At 46.1% G+C, this 22,183-nt stretch overlaps 4 protein-coding genes across 4 annotated transcripts; all 4 read right to left on the bottom strand.

Annotated features, from left to right (window-relative positions):
- Positions 1 to 2,249: 2,249 nt before the first annotated feature.
- LOC143374034 (homeodomain-only protein) lies at positions 2,250 to 4,766 on the bottom strand. The gene is made up of 3 exons (XM_076821857.1): positions 4,445 to 4,766; positions 3,404 to 3,591; positions 2,250 to 3,323 (listed from the first exon to the last, which is right to left on the bottom strand). The coding sequence occupies exons 1-3, from the start codon at positions 4,566 to 4,568 to the stop codon at positions 3,252 to 3,254; spliced, it is 384 nt and encodes a 127-aa protein (XP_076677972.1). The 5' UTR covers positions 4,569 to 4,766; the 3' UTR covers positions 2,250 to 3,251.
- Positions 4,767 to 4,957: 191 nt separating this feature from the next.
- LOC143374005 (cilia- and flagella-associated protein 61-like) lies at positions 4,958 to 10,790 on the bottom strand. Its single transcript, XM_076821788.1, has 20 exons — positions 10,622 to 10,790; positions 10,381 to 10,507; positions 9,864 to 10,202; positions 9,536 to 9,786; positions 9,197 to 9,450; positions 8,883 to 9,136; positions 8,595 to 8,811; positions 8,257 to 8,501; positions 7,994 to 8,188; positions 7,812 to 7,934; positions 7,633 to 7,745; positions 7,415 to 7,566; positions 7,145 to 7,349; positions 6,908 to 7,077; positions 6,628 to 6,840; positions 6,461 to 6,565; positions 6,302 to 6,379; positions 5,851 to 5,967; positions 5,725 to 5,790; positions 4,958 to 5,659 (listed from the first exon to the last, which is right to left on the bottom strand). The coding sequence occupies exons 1-20, from the start codon at positions 10,788 to 10,790 to the stop codon at positions 5,471 to 5,473; spliced, it is 3,582 nt and encodes a 1,193-aa protein (XP_076677903.1). The 3' UTR covers positions 4,958 to 5,470.
- Positions 10,785 to 13,036, bottom strand: LOC143374035 (uncharacterized). Its single transcript, XM_076821858.1, has 2 exons — positions 11,141 to 13,036; positions 10,785 to 11,064 (listed from the first exon to the last, which is right to left on the bottom strand). Exons 1-2 carry the CDS (start codon positions 11,317 to 11,319, stop codon positions 10,926 to 10,928), a joined length of 318 nt encoding a protein of 105 aa, XP_076677973.1. The 5' UTR covers positions 11,320 to 13,036; the 3' UTR covers positions 10,785 to 10,925.
- Positions 13,037 to 13,745: 709 nt separating this feature from the next.
- Positions 13,746 to 18,456, bottom strand: Trc8 (TRC8 ring finger protein). Its single transcript, XM_076821800.1, has 4 exons — positions 17,829 to 18,456; positions 17,329 to 17,721; positions 16,436 to 16,803; positions 13,746 to 16,196 (listed from the first exon to the last, which is right to left on the bottom strand). The coding sequence occupies exons 2-4, from the start codon at positions 17,615 to 17,617 to the stop codon at positions 14,850 to 14,852; spliced, it is 2,004 nt and encodes a 667-aa protein (XP_076677915.1). The 5' UTR covers positions 17,618 to 17,721; positions 17,829 to 18,456; the 3' UTR covers positions 13,746 to 14,849.
- Between the last annotated feature and the right edge of the window lie 3,727 nt (positions 18,457 to 22,183).

Genomic DNA, 22,183 nt, shown 5'->3' with positions numbered 1-22,183 from the left:
TCACTAACCGCGGCGAGAGACTGGTAACTCTGTCCAAAAACTCTTCATAGCTGCTTAATTGTAATCGGAATCATTACAACTATCACGTAGGAAAGTAGCCAAGGGTCCATACTGTAAGATGAAACTGCAAAAGTTGATAAATTACATCTAGAAAATGCACTAACAATCGACGAAGCTTGAGTGCCTACATAGGACGGCGCCATTGTTCTCGTCATCGTCTCAAAGAACCGTTAATAACTAATTAATTGTAATCAAAATCTGCGCAACGATCACATAGGAAAGTAGCCAAGGGTCCATACTGTAAGATGAAACTGCAAAAGTTGATAAATTACATCTAGAAAATGCATCAACAATCGACGAAGCTTCAGTGCCTACATAGGACCGCGGCGAGAGACTGGTAACTCTGTCCAAAAACTCTTCATAGCTGCTTAATTGTAATCGGAATCATTACAACTATCACGTAGGAAAGTAGCCAAGGGTCCATACTGTAAGATGAAACTGCAAAAGTTGATAAATTACATCTAGAAAATGCACCAACAATCGACGAAGCTTGAGTGCCTACATAGGACGGCGCCATTGTTCTCGTCATCGTCTCAAAGAACCGTTAATAACTAATTAATTGTAATCAAAATCTGCGCAACGATCACATAGGAAAGTAGCCAAGGGTCTATTCTTTGAGAGGCGACTCTAAAAGTTCATAAAATATTCGCAGGAAATGAGAAATTAGTGAATTTCCAGTGACTGCGTAATATTTCTATCTCCCTCCTTGTCGCACACTATTCCTTTCTCTCTCGCGCACGCCACCTGTCGCCCTCCTTGTCGCGCACTATTCCTTTCTCTCTCGCTCAGCTCAGGCCGTGCCACCTCTTTTAGTATCATGTATTCCTATTAACTCGGCGAATTTCCTGGTCCAAACAGCACACTCGGGAACTTCTTGTGGATAATGTAGGGATCGCGGTGGGTAATGTAACCTATATAAAAGGCTTTTTTATTAGTAACTATGTATCGATTCGTGAATAAAACACATACGAGTGATTACCGAACGTTGTCACAACACTATAGTCTCAAATCCAGTTGTACAAATGTATAAATCATTTTGAAAAGATCGAAAATCCTTAAACAAAATATGCATTCACTAACCGCGGCGAGAGACTTGTATCTCTGTCCAAAAACTCTTCATAGCTGCTTAATTGTAATCGGAATCATTACAACTATCACGTAGGAAAGTAGCCAAGGGTCCATACTGTAAGATGAAACTGCAAAAGTTGATAAATTACATCTAGAAAATGCATCAACAATCGACGAAGCTTCAGTGCCTACATAGGACCGCGGCGAGAGACTGGTAACTCTGTCCAAAAACTCTTCATAGCTGCTTAATTGTAATCGGAATCATTACAACTATCACGTAGGAAAGTAGCCGAGGGTCCATACTGTAAGATGAAACTGCAAAAGTTGATAAATTACATCTAGAAAATGCATCAACAATCGACGAAGCTTCAGTGCCTACATAGGACCGCGGCGAGAGACTGGTAACTCTGTCCAAAAACTCTTCATAGCTGCTTAATTGTAATCGGAATCATTACAACTATCACGTAGGAAAGTAGCCAAGGGTCCATACTGTAAGATGAAACTGCAAAAGTTGATAAATTACATCTAGAAAATGCACCAACAATCGACGAAGCTTGAGTGCCTACATAGGACGGCGCCATTGTTCTCGTCATCGTCTCAAAGAACCGTTAATAACTAATTAATTGTAATCAAAATCTGCGCAACGATCCCATAGGAAAGTAGCCAAGGGTCTATTCTTTGAGAGGCGACTCTAAAAGTTCATAAAATATGTGCAGGAAATGAGAAATTCGTGAATTTCCAGTGACTGCGTAATATTTCTATCTCCCTCCTTGTCGCACACTATTCCTTTCTCTCTCGCTCACGCCACCTGTCGCCCTCCTTGTCGCGCACTATTCCTTTCTCTCTCGCTCAGCTCAGCCGTGCCACCTCTTTTAGTATCATGTATTCCTATTAACTCGGCGAATTTCCTGGTCCAAACAGCACACTCGGGAACTTCTTGTGGTTAATGTAGGGATCGCGGTCGGTAATATAAAATATAGAAAACGTGTTTTTATTATATAATGTATGATTCATAAATTAAATTTATACGATAGTAGGCACGTGATGTTTCAGTAGATGTTGCTTATAATTAAGTTATTAACAGTTCCTGAACAGGGTTGTAAGAAATTTAACACCACAAGTTAGTGAATATTAACTTTATTAAACAAATGTTGGTCTGTCTACAAGTAATTTATACACTTTTACAGCTGTATCTTAAAATATAGACCCTTGACTACTTTCCTATCCAATATTCGAACTGATTTTCTTTATAAATAAGTAGATATTAATAGTTAGTCGGACCGGATTGCAACAAATTTTACCTACTTAGTCTTGACTTATTTACAATCTGAGGTCCTACGTCCCATTTAGAGGCTTTGCAAGTGAATGTACAGCCATTTTCAACAATAAAATTGTATATTTATTGCTTACAAGCGCGTCTGAAACATTTGGGAGAACTAGGATGTCGCGTGCTTTCTAAAAGTACCTAAGTCATGCTCTTGCAGGTGGTTAATTTAGTTAATAATAGTTTCCACATAAGGTTTACTTATAATTGCTTAGTTATTAACGATCTATGGGGTCTGTTAATCCCCCGCGTCGTTAGTATTATTAATATTAGCAATTAATACTCGCTGGTAATGTCTTCTTTGCACAGTGTCCCTACAATTAAACCGCGCCGGGCTAAATAACAGTCAAGGCGTCTAGAATAATCCACACCACCTATGATTCCTACCCAGTGGCGCGCACACAGGGTCTTTGTAAATAGAACAGGAAATTTACTGAATAAACGAATTTTACTGAATTTGCATTAAAAATATTTTTATCCGTTCAACTCGGCTCTCCCCAAAATTAAATCCCGAGTGCGCCACTGGTCCTACCCTATCGCAGGCATTGCTCTACTTGCAGCTTACTGTTAACTACCAGTTTTTGGTACCATCGCTTGACCATGGCTGTACTATTAAAATTAACATAAATAAATCAACGAGTCGCGCGGGTCTAAAAGTTAATCTACGCAAATACGCTTGCAGGGAAGCTGGAAGCAAAAGGAGACCGACGAACGTCGATCGGGTTACAGCAGTCCGCATAAGAATTAGATTTTCAGGTACACGAGTACGGTAACGTTGGAAGCTTCGCAACGTTAGGTATCAATGTAAACCGAGGTTCCCTCCGAGGCCCTGCTCCTTCCTCCATTGGGCCAATCGAATACCGTACCATGCCTGGAACGCAGAGATAAACACACCGTTACCACCGAAACCAGGCAATGATCTATTGCAAAAGAAAAGAGAAGTGTAAAGACCTCGACATCAGCTTCGGACAGCCCAGTCTCGGCTGCTAGTAGAACGATGTCCGCCACGTGAGGTGCTCTCGGCCATCTGTTAAACTGTTCCTGGAGAACAGCTTCCTGATCCGCCGTCAAGCGTATCACCCGAGCGTCAGATCCTCCTCTGCTGGGGTATCGCGGTGAGGCTGACCTTAGCATGTTGCCTGCGAACAAACAGCCGACGGATTAAGAAGAGAAAAGGGCGAAGAAAGTCTAGAAGAAATGCTCTCGCGAACAGTGCACGCTGAACGGGAGCAGGCTGCGTTTGAAAAAGAGCGTTGGAGCGGAGCTCGGAGCTGGGGCAAGTATTCTGATCTTGGAGTGGAGCAATTAAAAAATCGAGCCGCCAAGGGAGGCCCGACGGCAATTATCGCGACAAAAGACACGTGAATCAGCGCGACTTGCGAGAAATATAGGTCTCGAATATACCCTTTTACGGAGGACGAGCGCGCTACACCGCCGCACCGTAAAGGCGCGAGAACCGGCCGCCGGGTAAATTGACTTTCGTTACATAAGCGCGTCCCGCATTATCTCGCTGGCTCGCGAATTGCATTACGGGGGCGGACTGATCGTAATAGTTGTATAATAACGACCGGCGTATTACGTAAACGCGCGCGAACCTATTTTGCATTCGCGGCTCAATTGTGCCGCGAGATTAACGAGCGCCCCGCTAACGAGAGCAGACCAGCGTTAATTGATCGAGAGCGGCGTCGAAGAACGCGACCCATCGTCACGCTTCATTCCCATCGCGATCTGCGAAATTATCTGCGTCCTCCAACGTCGATTTAACGGCGACACGAACGGAGAATAAGAATAGCATGACACTGACCCGCCGTCAGGGTCTCGGCGGTTTTGGATTCGTTTCAAAAGCCCGATTACATGGGAGTGGAAATAACGGGAGCCGCGAGACTCGGCAGCAGCTTTCCCAATGAAACGCGCAAGAGAAATTCGCATTAATGTTTGAGCAAATTATACTGGATATAGGATTTTCTTCCGGGATCACTGTGGACCACTCACTCGGCTCGACGAATCTCACTTTCCGCGCCAGTTTCCCGTCGACATCGCGATCGGGGTAGACAGTGCGGCGCTCGCACAAGTAACACTTCCTCTCGTAGAAGTAAGACGAGACCAACTTCGACATGCTGGCGAGCGGATATCGTCCTAAGCCGACGGGGAATCAACCGATCAACGTACTTTGCGCAAAGACCACGCGCGACTGATTGCTCCCCGGTTTTGTCGCGATCGGTTTTGCGCACGTAAGAATATAAAAATGCAAATCGATGCACACACGTGGGAGAAGATCAGCCTTGATAGGACTCCCGTGCTTCACCAGAGTTTCGACCGAGTTACTTGCCAAAATGGTTAATTATACGGGTGATCCACTTCCGCAGTTGAATCACCGGTCGATTAACATCAAAGATATTTGGCCGCTTTTCTGTGCCACTTAATTGCTAAGACAGCCGTATATCTTTTCCTAAACGCCGGCTGCTTTATTCGCGGACAGCGCGGTAAACGAGGTACTCAACGAAGTGTATCGAACGTCGGCATGAATTACGCTCTGCTTTATTTCCTCGGCAAAGCGGAAACGAGTCCTTAGGGTCCGCTTTCTCCTCGATTTCGGCTAGGCCAGGGTATCGCATACAGTGATTTACAGGGGCAAGATCAGCGGTGGATGCAGCTACGCGTTAGCAGCCGCGATATTTCTGTAACGCGTATTTGTTGTTCCCCGGCGTGGCGCGTGGGCGGCACGTCCACACTGCCTTGAGCTGTCTTCGCGGAGCAACTTGGTGGAATGTTAAACTTGACCTACAGATCGGATCGCATGCCAAGTAAGCAGACACGGACGCGTCGATCGCAGACAGCTTTCGATCGATCAGCAGCTGATCGAGCTAGATGCGTTTGCCCGTCGAGGAGCAAGGAAATTTGAGAAACGCCAGCGCGCGCAGTTAAAAAACGGCTCGCGACGCGATCGTCTATTTCGCGTTCGGCTGCTCGAGAAAGCGTGAAATAGAAACGCGAGTGGCGGCGGGATCGGTGACTTGGTTAAAGATCCGTGTACAGAGGACTGTCCTCGATGTCGGCATATAATTCACGCAGCTTTCCAGGCGTGCAGTACACGGGTATGTCCTCCTCGGCGAACTGCAGCAAGTCCAGCAGGCTCGCCTCGAGGTTCATCTGATACGTAGAGCCGGCGAACTTCGACTCGATACGCTGTCGATCACTTTCCAGGATCTACAGATTCGTCGCTCCACGTTTAGTCGAGACTCCGGGATCAGAACTCTTTTTGCGAAACTTACCGGCTCCCATTTCGAGTTTACCAAAGCGCGTATGGCATCCTCCACCAACGACTGGCCCGGAATCCCCTGTCACCAGTAGAATTTTAATAATAATTTCGTTGGTCGTGCTTGTGTCGCTTTTCTTACCGTTTTCGATAACAGTGTGGCTCGATTCTCTATTCGGAGACACTCGAACCGATCGTAGAATATCGCCATAGCCCAGGGCTCTCGGAAGTACGCGTAAAAGTCCGAGATCAGCGACTCCTGTCGCCGTGGAAGCATTCGTTAAGCACCACAAAGATTTCGCAATGGAAAAAATTGTCAAAGCTCGCTATGATTTTTAAAGATATTTTTCTTAGTAAATGCAACATATAATGAAATAAATCTTTTTGGCATTTATTAAGCTACTCTTATGTTATACAAAAAAAAAACAATTAAAACAAATTGCAAAAATTCTTTTTAAATTTTGTTTGTATAATACAGGAGAAACTTAATAAATACCAAATAGATTTATCTCATTATAAGTTGCATTTACCGAGAACAAAATCTTTACAAATAGCTTAATTTTTCGGCCGCTCAGACCCCTTAAAATGCTTACTTGAAAGCGCATTTTCATCATGTTTAGGAGAGACTCGTGCTTTCCGTACAGCGCTATTATGTGGTGCACCTCGAAATCCTGAAACGCTAGGTACTCTGAGCACCACATGCTACGGCTTACTGGATCAACGAAAAAGGGGGAAGTCGATCCGGTATATACCTCTCTGTTGGAACACGTTATCGTCTCGACGGTGTCGTAGCGGTTCAACCGTATGCGGAAGTAGCCGATTTCTGACGCGCAGGACCCTGTCGTCAGTACCTGGCCCTAAAGGAAGCGACACGGGACGGGACTTGATCGTCGAACGGAACGAAACTACAAGGACTCACGTAAAGATTGTGGCGTATCGCGATTTTGCGCGGCACGATTTTCCCTGGCTTGCGAACGTGAAGGTAGCGAGAGCCACCGGGCAAAACGCAGACGATGATGTTCGGCGACCGAAACGTAGGCAGGACCAAGTAAGCTTTGCAGTCGCGCGGCGCGGAGGTGCTCTCGTCGACTCGCTGGTGGCTGTTGACGATTGATCGCAGCACCTTCGCTAGCTTTCCAGAGAAATGAACGCGTCTGCATAGCTTGTACGACAGATCTCTGAAAGTTTGCTCTACTAACTCTCTCGCCGATTTCTACGCTGCTGTAGTACTTATGCTGCCAGCACTCCGCGTAGTACTTTCTGCGGTATTTGGTGACGGTGCCAGCGGCGAAGACGGAGGGATCGTTCGTCCTGAATTCAGGATCTATGACAAGTTGGCCGTCGAACACCAGGCCGGCCCTACAGATCGCTGTAATTGTAAGGGATCGATTACGAAACTGTAATACTTCGGTTGAGTTAAGAATCGTGACGGTTACCCAGGAATATCTTCATGTCGATGGTCTTCTCGTAAAAGTTCACGAGAGCGTCGCATTCGATCGTTTTCGTTTCACCCTTCGATCGCACGACGATCGACTCTATTACCTCTTCCTCCGCCAACTTTAGATTCCACTCGATCAGTTCCCAGCCGACGAGCACCTTGACGCGGCTCTTTGCGACCGAGTGCATCACTTCCGCGTACACCTTAAACGCATCGACAGTCGTCTCGCGAACAAGATGCACCTAAAGGATATCTACTTCTCCCGTACTTCGCAGTCACTGAAGAACGCGGTTTCGGGATACTCGCACGGTCGCATGGGTGGTTGGATCAAAGTTATCCAAGAACCATCTATACCGGACTCGAGTAACCCTTGAAGAGCGCAGTAGCAGTCGATATTGTGACCGTACAGGACGATTTTTCCTGCAAGGGAGCATCGTTTGGCGTTCTGCTACGACCGCAACGGAATAATCTACTCGAGGGACTAACTTTTGTCTTCAAAGTTGTTCGTCAACTGCTGGATCTTCTCCAAGCACCGGGCCGCCTCCGTGTCGTCGTTGATCGTGAGACAGTTCCAGGGTGTGTTGCATTCCAGCAATTCCCTGCTCGAGGAAAAAGTTAATACGGATTTCTGTAACGCTTTTAGGATACACCTTCGCCTCGTTTACCCTCTCTTTTGCGCCTCCAGCTCCTTCTGGAAGCGAGGCCTCTGGTACTGCAGCCCGCAGGTGAGTATCAAGTAGTCGTACGTGATGTTTCCCTGGTTCATCACTGTCACGTACTTGTCTTTCCTACCGAATATGCAAATGTAACGCACACCTCGTTGCGGCTACCTTTTCCAGGCCTCTACCTATTGATCGCCACCACGGTGCCATAGACAACGTCGATCCAAGCGCGCGCCGCGATCAGGCGGCGATATTCCCAGCAATATCGACCGCTGAAGGGGATCATGCGCTCGATCACGGGACTGCGCTCGTTCTCGAAAGGCAGGCCGTTCGGCGATATCAAAGTGAGATTGACGAACCGCGCGGATGCTTGATTGGCGCTGCGAGGAAGAAGCCGCTGTCAATCGTCGACGGTTTCCCTCGATCCCTGGGATTCCCTCGGGCTTACCCCAAGGCGAGGTGTTCCGCGAACGCGACGCCGCAATCCGAGGCGCCTACCACGACAACCTTTGCGTCGATAAGCGGAATGCCCAGCATCGCAAGCCTCGGCGTTGTCATGAACAGCGAGAAGTACTCGCTCTCGGTCTTAGGCTGGTCCGTTTCCGCGTAGCCGCAAAACTTGTATTCTATTCGACGCCGAGGATTCACAAGAATCATGGCGTTCAGGCAGTTCGCCAGGGGCTGCGATCGAGTCTGAAACCGCCAGCGTATCCGCCCTTTTCACACGTGTCTAGGCTTCTAGATAGCCGAGACGCTTCCAAAGTAAGTGCGCTTAAATGTTTTTACCAGTGCACTTAGCGCGCTCCGCGTCAGCCGATAATACAAAACCATCAGGCCGCTGAGACGCATCAGCTCGTTGAAGAAATAGCGCAGATGAATGGAGAAAATTGGCGTCAGAACGAAGTGCAATATGCAACCATAAGCGTCTTGGGGCACGTTCCCCGTTGCAATGTGATCTTCTACGTGGTAACGTCTTGTGATATACGTAACGTCCGTTTCCGTGCTGATCGCATTAAGGTTCGTAACGCTTCTTATAAAGGCAGATTGAAAGCAACGTAGACTGATCGACATTACCAGAGAATCGCCAGGCCAATGACGATCTCATTCCACTGAAAGACGCAGCAACACAAATCCGCTCTTTTCTTCGCCATCGCCTCGTCGAAGTCGGCTAGAATTTTCTCCGCGGTTGGAATCTGCTCCAAAAGCTCTTGGACAGCTTCTCGATCGTTAGGCCCAGCCTCGCGAGATTTCACGCGACCAAGGAGAGCCGCGCGATGCGTTACGTACAGGCTCATTGGAAAATCTCTGTCGCATCTGAGCGGCACTCGCTGAAGCGTGCGACGGGGATTTTAGCGTCTCGAAAATTTTCGGTCGACGAGGAAACCTACGACAAAGTATTCCAGAAAGGTGGGGAAGGAGTGCGAGAACGGGACGAGGATCGCGCAGTAGTCCAAGTCGGGTAAGCACTCGAACGCAGCCTCGAGGAAGTTTCTGACCCAGCGTTGCTCTATGTGATCCTTCGTCGCAAAGATCTCTAGGGCGAACGCGTTCACTTCGCCGTGGTAAGTTGGTCGTGGAGGAAGCCGAATCTCTCCTGTCCGTACAGTCTCATCGATATCCATCGGTGGCCAGGTGCTTCTTCCTTCGTTTAAAGAAAGCATGGTTACGCTTCTATCTCTCTCGCTCGGTTGCCTCTGTATCGCGACTGGCGGAGAGGCGAGGCTCACGTGGAATATCGAGAAAGGTGTCGGCGAACCCACTGGTCTGCATCTTCGACCGATAGTACGGGTTCGTGTAGTCGACCATCGACTGCAGACCACTGACAAAGCTCAACTGCGCCAGGTCCAGCGGTTTCTCTGTCGACCTCTTTTGTAAGGGTTGCCGATGAGCCGAGAGCGAGGAGCAACTGCTTTCGTACCGCTCTTCCAAATCCTCTGCACTTCGATCCGCGGAGACGCTCGGCTGAACTCCAGCGACTCTGCGCAGACGATACCAGCAATGTCTACCAGAAACGAACGGAAGAAATTAACAAGTCCGGATGGGATACTCCCTAACCCGTCCATCGGTTCTGCTTGAAGCTTCTCGGAGAAAAGAGAGAAGAAAGTCTCGCTGGCTGGCTGGAGACTCGCCGGAGGGATCGTATCGCCTTCGTGATGTTTCCTCAGACCATTGTACGGCCCTAGCTCGAAGTTCTCGTCGAGCGTGTCGACGTTTATCTCTCTGTTGAGGAACATCACTCCGGTGGCCAAGCCTTCCTCGTCTTCCGAGACGATCAATCGCCGCGAGTCGGTGGGGTAGCGAACCATCTCGCTGATGTAATACTCCCCGTAGAATTCTTTCGGCAGAGTGGTCTCGGCGTGGATGATCGGTATCTGGTCGTCGTTGTCCTCCTCTCTGTCACGGGAAAAGCTGTCTTTCTTACGGAAACTTCTGAAATCTCCCCCACCCGACAATTGCGCACGCGCCGACATCTCTACAGTACGATAGCTCATAACTTGTGCCGATCTATCTATATCCACGCTTTATATAGCCTAGCCCGCGATAGGTCGCGCAAAATGTTCATTGGCCTCACACGACGCCTCGAACTCTCAGCCTGGGATCGTTGAGGTAACGAGCGGTCACGTAGAGGCCCTGCACCGAGTACGTGTCCTTTAAGCACCTGGACGGGATCCTGATCATCTGCCCCTCGAACACGTCCGCTGGAAAATTACGAGCGGAACTGTTGGCGTGGCAGGTAACTCGCTGGGCGAGCGGAGTTTAGTCGAGCGGAGTCGCGTCATCGACCGGGGGGGGGGATCGATCGCAGGGGTCACCTGGAATAACCCGAGGAGGAAGCACGAGGATCACGTGCAGCAGATACGGGGCGACTTCGAACAGCCCGGTCAGAAGGTCCTCGAAGAAGCGACCGGTGTAGCGCTTGTCCCACACGAGGAAGCGCACGAACAGCGTGTTGCTTTCCGTCACGTTCTCCAACCTTTTCATGGGAGGCACCGATAAGCGAACCCTGACCTTACCGTTCAGACCTTAGAGAGCTTAAGCTACGCGGCGCGATAGAATCCCGCCAACTTGTCCCATCGTTATCTCGTAATCTCTGAACCTGACGAAACGCCGACGCGCTTACCGATATAACGTGTCGAACCAGGTCGGCCAGTCTGCCGGAGCCAACGACGGCACGGGTGGATAATTGCAAAGGCACATGCCTGAAACGACGTCGCGTTTCTCGTTGCACTGGACCACGGGCAGACAGCTCGCCTCGCTGCAAGTGCAACGTTCCCTGTGTGATCTACGTATCCAGAGAATCTATACTGATTGGTTTATATAATAGATTGTACTAGATGCGCCCGAGGTTCACGTCGCCGAAGATGTCATACGTTTCCGGACGTATCAGTTGCTCGAGGATCGGCAAGTCCGCGTGCTCCATGGGCCTGACGCCGAGGATCTTTGACGGCGGAATATGGCACCCTCCTCCGGAGAAGTACGCCTCCGGATCGCCGAACCAGATATTCGTCATCTTGAGAACACAGCGATGGGAGATCTAACGATCTGAAATTCGTGTTACGAGATCCTCGACCGAATTGACACTGGTCGAGAGCTTTCCGCGACTGTTTTCACGGTTGAATCTCGGTCAAGAGCGGTTAATCAACGCCGGGATCACGAAGGGAAACGGTCGATCGAATTGCTAAGTGGCGATTGACCGTGAGAGAAACGAGTCTAGCTATACGGGCAAGCGACTTGAACCCTCGGAAAACAGTAATAACGCAACTCCTCCAACGATTTAAGCGAAGGAAAAAATTGCTTGGCGTTATTGGCTCAACGCCCGGCCTCTTCCTCCTTTCGTTCCTTTCTTCTCGATCGTCAAGCGTTAAGCGGCATTCCCAGAAGCAGTGCGGACACTGTCGTAACTTGCTGGCGGAAATGTTCGAGGATACGAAAGCAGACACGTCGCCAGCAAGTGGAAATTGCTTTTCCACTTGCTGCGCGCCACACCACGCATCGCGGAAGCCGTTCACGTTGGCACGTGCGTATACGACACGATCGACAGTGATCGGTGATCGTCACAGTACGCTGCGCGCCTTCGCGCATTTCGCGAAATCCAACTGACGCATTTCTCCGTGAATCGATCGACTTTGGAATATCGCGTTCTCCTCTTAGCGCTGTGTCGGGGAAATGGTAAATTCCAGTAACGAGGTTTCCTGAGAATTCGCTGGCCTTCCGAGAAACTCGCTAATGGCTCGCATCATGCAACGTAGCGTCACGATATGCATCGCAAAGACACGCGCTTGGCACAAGCGTTTTGGCATCGCGGAACATTTTTGGCGCGAGAATCGACGCGGCTGGAACGCTACGCTTCGCCGTTCTGGGCAAGAATCTAGCAAATATTGGCTCGAAACGGTTTCGGAGCAATTAGGGATTAAGGGAGCTTCAGCTGAAGACCTTCGGCCGATTGCGGGCCGTGGAATCGTCGAGTTGCGATCGTCCTCTTATTAAGCACTAACGAGAAACGCGGAACCGCAAACGATATGTGAATTGTCAAATTGCAAAACAGCGATTCAGTCCTTCAACTTAATGCATATGCATATCGTGGATGATTGAACGCGCAACGACTCGCGGCGCGTTACGTCAGATAATACGCCATACGAATTTCCGTCTTGTGAAACACGACTCGTTGTCCCTTTACTTTTACTTTTACCCAGGTTCCCACAATTCCGCGGCCGCGTGGTTGCCCGACGACAGGTCGACGCGGACCAAACGTATTCCCACAGAGGCGTTCGTTGCGTTCCAATAACTGAAGCACCTCGAATGCATCAGCTGGGTAAATGGCGCGGCGCAAAATATCGGGAGCACCGCTAGATACCATTGGAACGGTACCATGAATCACTGTCACCCCGTTCCCGCGCTAAACACCGCTCGAGAACACTGCGCGTCGGAGGGAAAGACCCTTCAGTTTCTCTCCGATCCATCTTATGCAACAATCAGCTATTGTTTGAAAGGCTTCTTATCGCCTTGCTATCGCGAGTCATTAGCACGGCTAATGAGCTTATTTTCGAAAGCTCTCGAGTCTTATTTACAAAAAAAAAACTACGCAGAATAAGGAATTCGCGTTGTAAGTATAAAGTTAGGAAATAAGCTAGAGCGCGGCACACGCGTCGAGGGCAAGCTCTACAGATCACCGAGAGAAGGGAAAAGGGTGTCGATGGTCGGCAAGGTTTTAAAGGAGAATGAGCGAAGCTTACCTGTTGCGCGTCGGGTTTCAATCTCTCGCGTGCCGCTCGGGAAATGTGTCGGAGAAGGAGGAACACCCACGCTCGTGGACGGTGCGCGCTAGACTGGTATCAACCAGCGGACTTTCGGAGATCAACCAGCAGCCCGCAACTGTAATGTGAAAGAGAGCTGTGGAGGTGAAGGTGGGAGGTAGGGGAAAGTACCTGCTGTGAATACTCGCCTCTGTCGTCGTAATCGAAAATGGGAAGTAAACGAAAATTCCCTATCGCGTTTAAGCCCGGCTTTCTCCTCCCGTGGCGGTCGCATCCAATTTCTAGCGTTCCAGAGTTCGTTCGTCTTTGTTAGGAAAAGTTGGTGTATTCGACAACGCCGCGCGGAATTACTGTGGAAATTCGTGGGTGCTGAACGCTCAGGGTCGAGCATTCGTCGAACAAAAGTATGAGTGATCGACCCTGCCGGTGTCCAGGGAATGCTTGGTGAGTCTAAAATCGGACACGTGGCCAGTAACCACTGCGTACACGTACGACAATGCGTCCCTCACCTAGTTACATCACCCACGTTAGAATTGCTCTAATTATGCGAAGGTGCAATATACATGCGCGTATGTATATTCCGCGAGGTAAACGTGCGAACCTGTTTCTTCGTGGCGGTATTCCCTGCGACCAGAAGAGACGGTGCTATTTTGACGAGCTTTCATGGAAACATCAACAACGCTTTAAAAATATAACATTTATTGTACATACTCTGATCTGTCAACCAAAAATAAATTAGAAAACTTATAATTTCGGCTATTAACTAACACAAAGGCTTGTGAACTCGACGCGGAGTGACGGTGAAAGTAGTACAAGTCCGAGGAAGATACGATTAGCTGGACTCGCTGGGCTACCCGGCGAACACGCATCTCTGTCGAGTTTATACTTTAAAATCTATTCTTTTACCGATTCCAGAAGCGTCCAGAGATCGTCAGCCTTGCGATCCGACAATGATCTACGATAATTTTACTATCAAGTATCGCCCTCGTCTCCTTCGACGATCTATTATAAAAACTTCCTTCGTAAGAAACCATAAATGAATACTACACCGTCTATGAAGTTGCCAGTAATCGATATCCTCGGGGCTACTGAAACCACCGATTACCGGGAAATAGAAATCTATATCGTCCAACACAGTCTTCTGAGGACTTAAATTAAAACCGTTTCGCGCGACCAGGAAAGACAGGCATGTACTGTAATTCGGTTGATTCGTGTTCTGGGGGGGGGGGGGGGCGGCGGCGTTAATTCTAGTGAAAAAATAGTATAAGCTTTGCGGCGTCAGCTGGAATACGTAGGGGGTCTACGTTCGTTCAAAAATGGAAGAGTAAGCACGACGCGTACACGGAAGCTTCGGTGATTGCGTTATACGTTTGTAAAAAACGTAAAGTCAAGATACATACGCGGCGCTGAACCGAGGAAATTCTGTAACTCGGTATTCCCTTGCGTGAGAGAACCCCGCCCGATTAAATGGTAAGTGGTAACAAAACGGTACTCACGAACGTCCATCCGAAGCTTTCACGCGGCCAAAATGTCTTGTTCTTTCGGCGGGACGCGACCAGTCGGGAAATGTCGACACGATCGCGCTTAAAATACAGTGTTCCGGAGTACTGAAATTTGAGCGACATTACGAGAAACGAAATCCCTTCCAGGCAAGATTTTCGGAGATCGATGCCTTACGATTTATATTTTACGTTCGCGGCTGTTTCTCTGTGTTCGATATATATTTATATATTTATATATATAGATATATATATATAAATATATCACAATATAGCTATGCGTCTTTTCACCTAGCCTCGTTCGCTTGTTGGGAGACATTGTTCTCTTCTCTGTTGCTTTGCTCCGCCTGGGCAACAGCGACGGCCTCGTTGTTGCCCTCGTTGCTCCGAATGTTCTCCACTTTGTACAATATGTCGTGGCAGAGGGGGCAGCGATCCTGCACGTACAGCCACTTTCTCAAGCAGACACCGTGGAAGTAATGATTGCACTGGGTGACCTTGGCGCTCTGCATCTCCTGATAGCAGATCGCGCACACGTCGTCCAACCTTTGGAGCTGTTCAGCCTTCGCTTCCGGAAGGGAGTTGATCTTGTTCACAGCCGTTCGCCTCTTCATGAACACGCTCCAGCCGGCTTTCGCCTCGCACCAAATATTGAAATAGGCGTGGATGCACATCATGATGGCGCGAATCGTGCCGCCGGACTCGAACACCAGGATCCAGGAGCCGTTCACGAACAGCATAATACCGAAAGCAAACTCAACGGTGTTCCCGAAGGATCGTATGATGTAAACGCAGTCGTCCAGCTGCTCCCAGAACGCGCTACGGTACGCGTCGATGAGGAACAGCGAGTAGATCGCGATCGAGACCAGCACTTTCACGATCACCTCCACGCTGAATACCGTCACTGCGAACAGCCACGTGCTCACGGTGAAGTGGGACCACAGGAACACGAGCAACGACACCGGGAACAGTATCAGGCACGCGCAAACCGCCAGGGCTCGGACATGCCGATGCAGTGCCGGATTGTGGGAGGCACTGAGCGACATTAGCAACGGATTCACGATGTTGTACACGAAGTGTAGGATAGCCGTGAACACTAGGCAAAAGTTACGGCAAAGTCTGACCAAACGTTTCTCCCTGTCCAAGCTGGTCAGCCCGGTCTGGAGCGCCAGGATGTAAAACAGAACCGCGGACACGGTGCCGATGCTCTTCTCGTCCCTGTCCTCCGTGAGTAGCACCCATTGAAAGAAGCAGCCGATGTAGTGGCAGATAAATGAGATAATGCTGGTCATCCCCAAGACCGCCGTCAAGGTCTCGCAGCCGTTCACCAGCAGAGTCCGAATCATTACGTAGTACGTGAACGTTTCTTCGCCGTAATGATTCGCCAGTATCTCCACCACTTGTCCTCCCACGCGCAACATCCAAAACGTGCGCAACACGCACGGGACGTTCAATCGAATCCACTCGGTGCCAGCCAGCGCGGACAGGCCGTAGTGATTGATGAAACTACGCGCGTACTTGTAGCCCATGTAGATTGTCTCCAGCATGGCGATGCCGTTGTACCAAATAACGAATTTGCACACAGCTAATGGAAGAAGCGCTGCGAATACCGGTGCGTGGTATAAAACTTGCGTCTGAAAAGATAGTCCTAGTTAGCTCGGCGAACATGAATGCAAGCAATAATGTATTTATATAACACGATTCAAGATTCAGATAATACAGCACTTAGAATCTCGTAAGAGAGATATAACTAATTTGTACGAAATTAAATAGCATGTCCTGTACACATGCGCCTGCTCGGATCTAGCGCAGGTAACTTCTCCTAACATGCAAACGTGTTTGAACTGAAATTGGTATATCGAGTTCGACTTACCGGTAGTGGATAGATGCCAAGGATAGACGGTGCCATGAAACTCAATACGAGAAGTTTCTGCAGAATCGCGTATCTCGGAGCAAGATGGAAATAACAAAAAATACTAGATAGTATGCATTGGAGTATGTAATTTTGAATTACCACAAACCCAGGACCTTCGTTTAAAATGTACTTCAAGTTAAGCCATAAAATATCGTCGAGTATGCTAGTCGTGGTTCCTTGTGTGCTTACATACTCTATAATAGCTTTCATTGTACTAACGTTCAACCAATAGGACACGAATATTACCCCCACCGACAATAAATATAGGTACACGGTCATTAGATGTTTTGTACATAACATAAATGTACATATCGCAGCAATACATCCTGAAAAGTAAAGAATTTACGTGTCAAGCAGCGACCTTTATTATATTTCTTCTCTTTGTACTTTGTAATTTCGATTAATCGCAAAAGAAAGGAAGAAAGAGGCAGTAATGCCCACTGATTTTCTTCATTTTTTAATCGAAAATTTCATGAATGCTTTATTAATAGCGTAACAGAAGGTTCGCTTCTCTTTATGAATACAACGACCCATGGACATTAACCCCGCTGCTTTAAGCGCAATAATGCTATCCTGCTGTTGATTGTCTGCATCTTATCGGATATGTCTATTATAAATACTACTTTCCGTTTGTACTTCGTTATCAAATTTCTCTACTATAATATTGTAAAATTATACAACTGCTTGGCCTAAACAATAAAATGCATACCATACAAAGAGTATCTAATTCTAGATAATATGTAACGACTAAGTTTCAATAACAATACGCATAGACAAATGTGTCAACAGCACGAAAATAACTACAATGGCAACAAATGTTACATACATCGAGTACAACGTAAATATCTTACCTAAGCAGCAGCATAAAAATTTCATTACGATCATCAAATACATCTTGTAGGTGAGGTGCCCAAAGTCGAAGGGTTCTATCAATGAATTTGATACGAGCGAGGCCACTGAATTAACAGCGGTATCCGGAACCTTTGCGATTTTAAAACCATGCTCCTCGCTGTCTAGCACTACATTCTCGCCAGGTAATCCTAGTCCAATTCTAAGTAGTTCATCTATGATGAACAATGGCGGAACTCTGAATATAACATTAGCAATGTTGAAAAACGTCCCGGGTACTATATCTTCCATCTTCTTGCCAGTTTTTCCTTCGGTCTTATAGATTATAAAGAGGACCCTTTGCTTTTACAAAGGATTAGAGCAGTATCTCCAATTTAATTTAGTGTCTTCTGGATCTAAATTGAAAAAGTTGAGCTTACAGTTCGAAATATCCGATGTATGACAACTGATTTATCTTTTCACGTTCACGAAGAATATTATGTTAAATCAAGTTTCAGCTTACCTTCGGAATTACAAACTTCCCGTTTATCACATTCTCAAAACACCCATATGTTAGACGTATAATTGAGACGAGTCTTGTGGATGAGTAACTATGAATTACAATTTTGTTCGCTCGGCAGAGAGGAAAAGTCTTGACGGAATGATCTTCGTGACGAAATAAAGCCAAGCAACTTCGATATTTATCAGGATCGACGCGTTCAACTTGATCCCATCGGATGAACGTAGAACGGTGGTTTAACGATAAGAAACGGCCAAGTACTTTTTCCTCCAGATCGTTGAATTACAAAGTGAATCGTGTCGTTTCATGGTATTGCGAAAAAGAGCCTGTCATCGTGCGAGGATATCGCGACAACAAGTAGTGCTCGGAAGTATTCGGTCTTGTAACTTCTTTCAGTGGTGTTTTCTTCCACTCCGCCAGGAATCGAGCGGTGTTCTTCAGTGTGTAGTATTTACGCACGATAATCGGACCTAAAAACGTGTTATGCGTAACGACGACGGGGTTCGGACTAAAGTACGTTTTCACTATACGCGTAATTTTCCCCGACGTAAAACGCTGCCGCGTATTCCTTGGAGGTTAAGGGCGGAACATGCACGAACAATTTAAACGATTTGAATAGATGGCGCTTCAGAATTTTCATTTTACCGTCGACAGAACCCCGCAATGGAACTGGACAAAATTCAAAATGTCAGCCCGTTGGATAAAACAGCAAAGTTTCTACCATCGAAAACACATCGTTACTTTTCTATTTGTTTTTATTTCAAAAAGCGACGAAAAGATAATAGTGAAAGGGATACCCTTTAATCCTTTACACGTGCACCGTTTGAATTTGTTCCATTAGGAGGGCAATGTAAAGAAAACAAAAATTATAAGAGTAAATATGGGAATGTTGTACTGTGTATGACGTTTGGTTTAAGAAACTGCTGGTACATTTCGGAATGCTTTGAGAGAATTCTGAATAATCGAGAAGCAGATAACGCAGCATGCAAATGTACCATGTCAGTGGCAATAATATGATAAAGACAATCAATTTGTATTGACTTAACTAACGAAACTCATCGCTCACAAAGTATGCTATTCGATAAATCTCTTTTCTAAACTTTCGTGACTTTAAACGTACGTACTACGTATGTACAAGACGAGCATGCAGTGAGAATATCTATAGTACATGTGCATGTTTAAAATTGTAGATTCAATGTCGATAATTTTATTATGCAAATCCATAATTTTATTTGTTAATAGTAATCACGTATTCTTTATCGTTCGCTCGCGAAAAATAAGAGGCGGCGGCTGTAATAATATTACAATGAGAAGGTGAAAAAGAAGAGGAGGGGCGGGAATTAGGAGATTAAAATAAAATCCCAATTAATTCTGGAAGCATACGGTAGATCTCAGTCGGAGCTACAGTTCGAGCAAAGTCAACTGGTCAAGAAAGATCACTTTCCCGATTGTAAATCAGTTTCCTTCTTTGAGAAACAAGAGGTAGAATAATCGTCGTAGATTCTCAGTGGCTCTTTTTAGACCAATTGAGTTTGTTCCTATTTCAGCGGATACGCGTTCCTATCAGCATCGAATGTGTTTTTCAGGCGTATACGTGTTTTTCGAGGGGGTGCGTTTATTGAACCGCTCAACTTGTGTTCGTCAAAAAGAAAAAGTAATCTTAGAGCAGCAGTTAATTTCTTCCAAGTACGGACTCTCATTTCTTCCATATCCGCCTGATATATTCGATGTTCGGACGCGTGCAACATCACTGCACCTCGAGAAAAGATAATAAATTAAACGATTATACCATTAGCCTTCCTCTGTCTTTTTACAGGCATGCAACGACACAGACGTGCAGAGTACAGAATAATCATACAGCCATTCGTTCATAACTAGCTACCATATTTATATAATATATATATATGTATATATATATATGTATATAACTTATCTATATCTCGGCGCATAGTATTCATTCGTTTCTCTGGTATTAATCGAATCTTAATGCGCTTACGTACGCTACCATAATGCTACATTATTATACAAATGTCTTTTCATTTGCGATTTGCTGGTAAATCCGCGTATCTTCGGTTCCTCTATTGATTCCAACGCCTTGGCAATGATTCGTGACAAATCTTATCGATAATGTATGCGTCCGCAGCATTTAACTCGATCCTACTCTTTATTCTCGTCATTCTTTTCTCTCTTGTAAACAGATCCGGTATTTCTTGAGGCACATTATGCAGTAGAAAATTAATACTCGACGATCTCAAAGATATCCAAGACTGCCGGTAGCTAAAAATCTTCGAGACCCGTTCGAGGATTAATTGAAACGATCACGGTCAGAGGTGGAACGGTAAACTTAAAAGCAACAGTGAATATTCTTGTTACTCGATTGCTGTTCAACATGGACAAGTTCTCTTGCTCAATATTCGTTCACGCTTTTTACATCATTCTTCACGCTATCCAATGCTTGCCATGTACGCTTTAAATCGCATCGGTTTCATCATCTTTCGCAAGTTTCTCACAAGAATCTACACCGTGGGAACGGGAGGTGTAACTTTGAAATCACGAAACGAACTTGGATTATTACTCTCGGCCGTTTTCCATTCCAGAGGAATGGCGATAAGGTTCTTACAATGCGGAGTAGAAAGTAAAATTGACAACATGTTTACGCGTAACGCTCTATGGCACGATTGCTCTTAATTATTCGACAGGATCTATCTTTCTACCTAATCGCGTGCATCAGCGAGAAGAAATGAATTCGCATCACCGATTTTACGGGGAAACTCGTGTGAATTGAACCTTTGTGAAAGTATCGGGCGAGCCTCGTTATTGTATTTCCGTTTCGTTCTGTTCTCCCCCACGCAAGGCAGGTAAAAAGACTCGACTTACGTATTCGCTATAAAAATGCTAAGTATTGGACTAATAATACGTGGTACATTAATAAAAATAGAGCTCCAACATTCGGCTAGTAATACAATGACGTTTATTATCACAACGAGACAGGTCCTGCGTGCCAATGTTCTAGTACACTGCTCAGCGTTCAGCTTTTCTTTTCTTTTTTACTTTTAATGTCAAGTCGGCTCGTCCGCTGCACGGATGCGGGGATTATACACGACGTTGTAAGGCATTTTTTTTACTAACAGTCAGGGAACGTCTTTCGGAAGAATTCACCACTTGTTACGAAGCCTCTGCCCCCTCCCTCCCCCTTCTCGTATCAAGCAAGCGAATACGAATTACATTTATTTGATTTTAATGACCTACGTTTCATTGTGACCCGGTTATCGATCTCATTAGCGATGAAGTTTAAGAACGTTGAAGAAGAATCTAACAGCAGTCCCGAGCTCTTGGTCGCGTACTTCAACGCGTCACGAAACAGTGAAAGTATCTCGATAATTCGTGATAAAACTTAAAAGACAGTGATTCCTCGTCAGTTGAAACACGTCTGAACGAGGAACCACACTCCTTTAAAATATACTACACAAATTATCAAACTTCCTGTATAGCAACGGTTTTATCGCGTACGCAACGGTAATAACGCGATTATTTTAGTCTGCAATCAATTACATCATCATCGTCATCATCCTACCTAGTTTACCGAATGGATCAAATTGCCGTCACCGTGGCTCAACCTGCATAGCAGTTAACAAAACAAAAAAAAAACGCAGAGACCCTGCAATGATATTAATAGTGATAATAATATTAATATTACTTATCGTAAAAATAATCCTACGTTTTATTCGAGCACAGAGAACGAATTTCGCGGTTCCGTCGCGCGTAATATCACTTTGATCGCGTTATATAAGTTACAAATTATCGATTATGATTTTGCATTTTTATTCGTGTCTCTTTTCACCCTCTTTCCTTGAGTACACAATCGCCTGAATGTCGAGTTACAAAGATACTGGAGTAATAGTTTCGACTTGATACCCGATTATTACGTTTCGTGCATTGCAGTGATTAAAACGCCGTAGAAGACAGAAGCCTGTTTCCCATTTCCTCTTACGTTTTCTTCATCAATGTGGTAATCACGGGATTGGATTTCCCTACAAACTAGCTGAGATTCACGTAATTGTTTAAATTAATGATAAAGACACGCGACTATTGCATCGCATGAAACGTAATAATGGCTAATAATTTATCGACTCTGAAATTCATCGCATAAAATACCTAATTAATAATTTCCGATACCTAAAACTTAATGCTTAGTGTTACACATCATTCGAGTATGAATGTGATCAGTTTAAACTAATCGAAGCGCATAATTTTAAAATGAAATTCTTTACATCGCATTCGTTTATATTTGGCCAAGGATAATTATTCATGATTCTGAGCAAATCTACAATATGTAAATCTTTTTCAACATAGCGGCC

The sequence above is a fragment of the Andrena cerasifolii genome, chromosome 10 (assembly GCF_050908995.1).
Source record: "Andrena cerasifolii isolate SP2316 chromosome 10, iyAndCera1_principal, whole genome shotgun sequence".
Taxonomy (NCBI): Eukaryota; Metazoa; Arthropoda; class Insecta; order Hymenoptera; family Andrenidae; genus Andrena; species Andrena cerasifolii.
The sequence above is the reverse complement of the archived record's forward strand: the minus strand, read 5'-3'. Positions and strand labels throughout refer to the sequence as shown.

Excerpts from the sequence above, each read along its gene's own strand:
- LOC143374034 (XM_076821857.1), bottom strand. The coding sequence starts at position 4,568 with ATGTCGAAGTTGGTCTCGTCTTACTTCTACGAGAGGAAGTGTTACTTG. Across the intron at positions 3,592-4,444 it reads AGTGAGATTCGTCGAGCCGA|GCAACATGCTAAGGTCAGCC; the intron begins GTGAGTGGTCCA and ends GTTTGTTCGCAG. Across the intron at positions 3,324-3,403 it reads TGTCCGAAGCTGATGTCGAG|GCATGGTACGGTATTCGATT; the intron begins GTCTTTACACTT and ends TCTGCGTTCCAG.
- LOC143374005 (XM_076821788.1), bottom strand. The coding sequence starts at position 10,790 with ATGAAAAGGTTGGAGAACGTGACGGAAAGCAACACGCTGTTCGTGCGC. Across the intron at positions 7,567-7,632 it reads GAACAACTTTGAAGACAAAA|GAAAAATCGTCCTGTACGGT; the intron begins GTTAGTCCCTCG and ends GCTCCCTTGCAG. Across the intron at positions 7,078-7,144 it reads CGACATGAAGATATTCCTGG|CGATCTGTAGGGCCGGCCTG; the intron begins GTAACCGTCACG and ends TTACAATTACAG.
- LOC143374035 (XM_076821858.1), bottom strand. The coding sequence starts at position 11,319 with ATGACGAATATCTGGTTCGGCGATCCGGAGGCGTACTTCTCCGGAGGA. Across the intron at positions 11,065-11,140 it reads GTGAACCTCGGGCGCATCTA|CGAGGCGAGCTGTCTGCCCG; the intron begins GTACAATCTATT and ends TTGCACTTGCAG.
- Trc8 (XM_076821800.1), bottom strand. The coding sequence starts at position 17,617 with ATGGAAGATATAGTACCCGGGACGTTTTTCAACATTGCTAATGTTATA. Across the intron at positions 16,804-17,328 it reads ATTTTTATGCTGCTGCTTAG|GATGTATTGCTGCGATATGT; the intron begins GTAAGATATTTA and ends TTTACTTTTCAG. Across the intron at positions 16,197-16,435 it reads TTGGCATCTATCCACTACCG|ACGCAAGTTTTATACCACGC; the intron begins GTAAGTCGAACT and ends CTATCTTTTCAG.